The sequence below is a fragment of the Stegodyphus dumicola genome, chromosome 6 (assembly GCF_044657685.1).
Source record: "Stegodyphus dumicola isolate Sdum_Otavi_A_Nest chromosome 6, ASM4465768v1".
Lineage (NCBI taxonomy): Eukaryota > Metazoa > Arthropoda > Arachnida > Araneae > Eresidae > Stegodyphus > Stegodyphus dumicola.
Window position 1 is genome coordinate 212,039,552 of NC_140773.1, and position 6,615 is coordinate 212,046,166.

General features: G+C 32.9%; 1 protein-coding gene across 1 annotated transcript; it reads right to left on the reverse strand.

Annotated features, from left to right (window-relative positions):
- Nucleotides 1-2,928: 2,928 nt before the first annotated feature.
- LOC118191864 (acid-sensing ion channel 2-like) lies at nucleotides 2,929-5,373 on the reverse strand. Its single transcript, XM_035362717.1, has 2 exons — nucleotides 3,780-5,373; nucleotides 2,929-2,942 (listed from the first exon to the last, which is right to left on the reverse strand). The coding sequence occupies exons 1-2, from the start codon at nucleotides 5,371-5,373 to the stop codon at nucleotides 2,929-2,931; spliced, it is 1,608 nt and encodes a 535-aa protein (XP_035218608.1).
- Nucleotides 5,374-6,615: the final 1,242 nt, after the last annotated feature.

Consider the following 6,615-nt stretch of genomic DNA (forward strand, 5'->3'; position numbering starts at 1 on the left):
AGAGCAGGCCTTTCGTGGAAAGCATTATAATGGAAATTGGCTTGTACTATTACACTATTAAATTACTATTACACTTGAATAAAGTAAGAAAGCATACATGCATCACCCCCCGTTTCCTGTGGTATCAGCAAGTTCGAACTATTCAGTGTTCAGTGGATTTAGTCTCTTCGCTACCGATACTTACCGGTGATGGTATTTAAGTGAACCTGTGACGCCCGTGACCCGTGGACCGTGAAATTTAGCTACCGCCAATTATAAAAATGAGTGGAGATCCCTTCAAAAGCAGCGCCAATCGTTCTCATGAAATTTTGAAGCAATTGAGACCTCTTTATTTAACAAACAATCAGTATTCGACCCGCTTCGTTTCGCCCTTCACAAAAAAAGGTTTTCGTCAATTTCTGCTATTTTGTTGGGCCCTCCCTTTCTTGGAAGCTCTGTTTAAAGCATTATGAATACAAATTTCCAGCAGATAATTGTTCCAACCATGGAAGCAGTAAGAGGAGAGGTCGTAATTGGTTTTTCCTATGCACTGCTTTGAAGCAGTGGCGATCCCCTCGTGGAGACCAAAACATTCCGAGACTTGCCATTAATTTTATTAACGGGTTTTGGCATGATGGGATGTAAACATTTTGTAATTACGTCATAAATATACGTATTAATGTATATTGTTGCGTGCGTACGGGTTCGTAATGAATCGAATGCGCAAGTCCTATGAAAAGTGAATAAAATTTTATTATTATCACAACAAATAAAAACAAAATGCTTAAATTTCCACAGATATGCGTACAATATTGCAATATCTCCCAGTAGTTAACCTTGTAAACTACTCAAACGTTCAACAGAACTAAATTTAAAACATGGAAAGCTAATCTGATTTCACCGCGAATTTGCTACAGTAAACAACAGCAGTTTTCTAAACGAAATTCATAAAACAACTAACTAACGAAGAGGGGTTTTCATGCCGCTTACATAAGCTTTTTAAATGTACGGGAATTTTCTGGAAAAGCAAAAGCGTACAATTACGAGATATATATTTATTAAATGCGCTCGGTCCTCTATTTTTAATTTTTCCGGCGTAACTTTCTCTTCATATAAGTCGTGTGCAGCATTGCACGAGGAAATGAAATAATTTAATAAAAATTCTATTAAAAATAGCAAACTAAATGCCAAATCCGTAACAAATACTTTTTTTTTTCTACAATATTTCTGAGTCCTAAGTATGTGAAAAGAATACATTTTTAAACATTTCATTTTGAACGGAATTAAGTGTTATACTTTTCCCAGAACATTTTGCCAAAAACTGTTTAATTTGAATGAAATATTTTCACAAGTTTGCGTTAAATACATTAAAAAAAATTCAAGTTAAATCGATTTTATTTGGTTAAGGATTACAAAAATTAAGATCAAAGTTTATTGTATTATTAGTAATAAAATTCCGCATCATTTCTTTTCTATTTAGAGAGCTTTTTCCTGATATACTTTCTCAAATATGATATGATTTTTTAGCTTTTGAGGCATCTTTTAAATCAAAAATCAGAGTCAATTTATAATTAATGCCCTCTTCGGTTCATTTCAAATTAGAGCACCTTTTATTTTAATAGCGAAATACATTAAATATTGCTGCTGATTTCCATGTACTTAACTTTATCTAAATATTTCTGAAAAGGAATAAAAAAAAAAAGGATTTTTGTTTAAATATTATTTAAAACTTGTAACTGAGTTATAATAAAATGTAAGAAAATAATTCTTTTAATACTCATCAGATTCTTTTACCCTTAATTTCAATAATACTGTAGAGTCATTAGGTTAATTGGAAACAGAAAAGATGAAAAATATGCAACCGCCTTCGCCGGGAATCGAACCACGACCTCTGGAGTACCGGCCCAGCGTGCTACCGTTACACCACAAAGGCACGCTAGGAACGTGGGAGAAATACCTTATATACTCCCCCTTTTTAAAGGGCGACTAGGGTTTTAGGGGACCTAGTCGCCAAATCCTGGGTGCAGAGAATCATCATCCACAACCCTTTTAGTTCGAGCGCCACTTGCAGAGTCATTAGGTTAATTGGAAGCAGAAAAGATGAAAAATTAGCAACGCCTTCGCTGGGAATCGAACCACGGACCTCTGGAATACCGGCCCAGTGTGCAGAACAACTACACCACGAAGGATCGCTAGGGGAGAAATACCTTATAATACATATTCTAAAAATTCTTTACTACTTAAGTACGCATGTCGTAGCTTTACTCATCATCACGCTTTACCACAACACACAACACCTTTTAATAAACTGCTTTCCAGTGCGAACAATTCTTGCTTAAATAGTTTTATAAACGTACTTGTCAATAGAATTTCAATTTATGTTTACAATTAAAATTTAAGGTTATTATATATTTACATAATATATTTAATCATTATAATTCAGATCTCTTTAATAACTAGATTTCTTCACAGTAACTTTCACAAGAGTTTATGAATGAATAAATCCTTCATTTCCAAATACATTTATAAATATTTAATAAATACTTGCGTGTTTTGTTAAAGGCAGATACAGGTGACAGGTGAATGCAGGGCCCGGACACCCGGACGGCTTAATATGACAAATCGGGTGTCGTCCGATACCCGCACCTATTTAGAACAACACAACCCTGGCGACTTCCTGAAAGGGCTGCATCGGAAATATATTAATGGAGAATATGTGGTATTGACGTGGCCAAACAAGGGCGTGTGCATATATATGCTTCAGTATACAATTAATAAAAAGTTTCATACATAGGTACATTGGTGGTATAGGTACATTGGATACATATGTATATTGGTCTAAGGGGTTAATGAGATAGGCTAAAGGCAGATACATGCTTTTTGAAAGCATATGCATAAATACCCATATATATTTCATATTTTTTTACTTTCGGCGTTAAGATAATGCAGTCAAACAATTGGCCCTATAAGCAATGAGAATAAAAAAGTCAAAAATATAATGCTTTTTCATTATTCTAAATAGTGTTAACAACGTTTTATAAACTTATAGCTAACACAGCACGGAAGATGAATAATATATCAAAAATGAGTAAAATACTTAAAAAATTATACAATTAATGTTAATAAAGTTTTGCTAATTTATATTAATGTCTTAAAACAATGCTTCTTTATATTTCGAACGTTGAAAATTTAACAGCCGTATTTTGTTTGAACTTCGTTTGACCAGCTAATCGAATATAGTTGTGTAGTTGAAGCACGTGCTTAACTTTCTTCACCCTCCACCGGCTCTGGTTAAGGGATGATATGATACTAGGTGGTCATGCCTAGCATATGTAATTAAAGCAATCCGAAATGGGAGTACTGAAATAGGAAGTACACTGGTTCATTACTTTCAGCATCATTCACAGAATCCTTCTATTCAAGCCGAAGCAAAACTTATCGAGGAAAAAATAAGAAACTTGGAATTTATTCTATGACTATTATCTTCAGCAAAATGTTGACGCAATACAAAGAGATTTTTAACACGAAATACAATTACAGGTAAGATGCAATTCAAAAAACCGTTGTGTATAATTAATTCTCAGAAATTTATGTGAGCAAAAAGAAATATGATGTGACTATTACAAACTGCTAATATATAAAAATTAATTAAAGGAAAATTAATATTCATGTTTTTAGGATTTAAACTACTTTTTATAATAAAAGTTGATGTTGTTTTCGATATCTCCATATTAGAAAGCAGTTTTCCAAGCATTCGAATAAGGCAACTAAAGAGAGACCAAGCCATAATCCCATCTGACCTCCTATTTGACTTAACACTTCAGAATCTTCAAACATCGGTTTCTGCTGATATATTAAGTGCTCTAAAGTGTCGTAATAAATATTCACTTTAAGCCTAGTTTTTCGAAGCTTTTCCTCTGATACTGACTCTTGTAGTAATCCATTTGCCGATCCTGTTTTGTTTTCCTTATATCTTACATTCCTATAAACGTCTAAAGGCCACACAGCACTCGAGATCTGCATCTCATAATGCGAATTTTCACAAGCTAACGAACACTGACAGTCATATTCAGCTTTAGTTTTCTTAATGTACATACAGCAAACTTCTGTATCATTATCAAAATCACAGTATCGGATATTGTCTGCATTATCATAGAATGGTATAGCACATGAACAAGTGGAATAAGTTATTTTCTTAACGCAATCTATCTCACACTTCCGTTGATTATTTCCTGGCTGATAATGGATGCACTGGTCTTTATATGGATGCGGCAGTCTCCGGAAAGAGACTTTAGAGATAGCTACTGACGTTTCGAATCCAGGGCTTACGTTTAATCCATCTTCATGTGGATCTGGTTCGTTGAATGGATCGTGAATAACAATTCGCGCCCCCACTCTTTCCGTCATCCAAATATATTCACTGATTTCTAAATTCAATTCTAAATTCAGTCCATAGTCTGGCCCTATATCAGAAGTCTTCAACGGAGGTTTGCTTTCATTGGCTTTGTTAAATGTGTAACAATTTCCATATATAGAGTCTTGATATAAAGTGAAATTAGCATGTGAGCAGACTTCTCCTCTGAAGGAACATGACCTGATAAATGCTGGCTTTTGATGTCCATAATGATGTCGGGTTGCTGCATTCAATTTTGAATATATAGTAAGAAACTGCACCCTTTTTAAAATTACTGGACTTAATTTCTTATTAATATTTTCAATACAACTAGGTTGCTTGATACGAGACATGAATTCAACTTCTGATTTATTCGAAGACATGGTTTCATTGCATAGTTCATAACTAAGTTGTTCAATGAAACAAGATACAAAAGGTTTTCGTATCGCATTAAAATTACAGATAGTAATTGCAGGGAAGGTTAAACTAAATTCACTTATTGAATTAATATTAACAACTACGGGATATTTGGCATAAGCTGCTAAGTAGCGTAATATTTGTGAACTGCAGCCAAAGAGTCCTCCAATCATAATAATACCCCATAATAATTTACGCCCTGTTGATTTAGAATTGGCAATTTGATTTAAAGCATAAATAGATGATCTTTTAAAAAACATCGCTACGACAGCTTTGAACGTAAGATTTTTTTCAGTAAGATTACTTCCATAATCTCCAACGTCCACTGCGAAACTTGAATTAGAGCCATTCTTTTTAAACTGATATTCTTGTGATGTATTTCCTTTGTTACAGTTGTGTGCATTGTTTCCTTGGAGATCTTCTTGAGCACTGCATCTAAGCGATAATCCATATTCTTTATTTTTAATTATCTGATTGGTTTCCACTTCATGGCAGGATGTATTATCCACAATAAATACTCTTCTTGATTTTCGAGAGTTAAATGTGGAGTTCGTAATATTTTTATTGATGTAATCCTTGTTCATTGCTCGGATGGGATATTTCAGTATAAAAAGAAGAGAGTATAGAGAGATACACCAGTCCCTCATTTACATTAGTTAGAAACACTGTACGATATGTTTCTAAAATGCAATGTATTTAAGTTCATAATCCCAATTTATGGCAATTTTTCTTCATGCGATGTCAATGCTTGTTATAGCAATACATCATCTTATGCTACTGCTCGTTCGAAATCAATTTTACTTGAAAAAAATACCTAAAACTTTGTTCTTTTGTATTAAATGAGAGTGGTATTACAAATTATTGATCTTGAATACATCTTGCTTTCTTACTACACTGATGAAGGAAATAGTAGTCAGAATTCATCAAATTGCTTTTTCTATCAAATTTAACACTGAGCCTTTAGGAACATAATTTAGAAGCGTTTAACTTTCAGCTGGATGATAAAATTCTAACACTAGGTAAAAAACCTTATACTTGAAAGATATTTTAATATAGACATATAAATATACTCCTTTTTTAATAATTATACTCAAGTCTTAAGGTAATAAAACGCTGAAATTATTTTATTTCAGTCGAAAGCAGTTAGCAATTTGATATATATGTAATAGTTATGGATATGGAAAGATGAACAAGTTTAATGAGCTATCGTTCTGCTTTCATTTCGTAAATTCCTAAAGAACAGTTGCGAGATACCCTATAGAAAGCCAACGAAGATCTATAATGAAGATTAAATTTGCAACGAAAATGCTTTTGTTGCTTTTATCGATTAAAATTGCGTGACCTATTTGATTGCAAACATAAAATGGCTTCCAATTCGTAATTATTCAAAATAAGTTTTAATATACGATGCGTGTTAAAGGCTTTCAAACTGTTTGGATAACTATCGCTTTGCATGATTAAATATTTGATACAACTACTTATTGATTATTTCTTTCAAACTAGTTTTCTAACCCAACATAAAATCAGGCAAGTGTTGAAACCATTTTATAACCACTAGACATGTCATGTTAACTCATTAGCAAAATACAAAATTTTATTAATAGATTTTGATGATACTCTGTAATGAATGCTTACTGTGTTTGTTTGAAATATGTATCGATTGCAAGCCGTTATAACAGGATAAAATTATTTTCTCAGAACACTACATGATATACTTGGTTTATGTAGCTATAACTTAAGCTTTTTCAACGGTAATCAATACATTATTCTAATCAGCAGTAAATAAAAAAATATTGTTAACGTAACTTCTTCTTCTCTTGAACTGC

What these genes read in the sequence shown, in the direction of transcription:
- LOC118191864 (XM_035362717.1), bottom strand. Translation starts at nt 5,373, where the DNA reads ATGAACAAGGATTACATCAATAAAAATATTACGAACTCCACATTTAAC.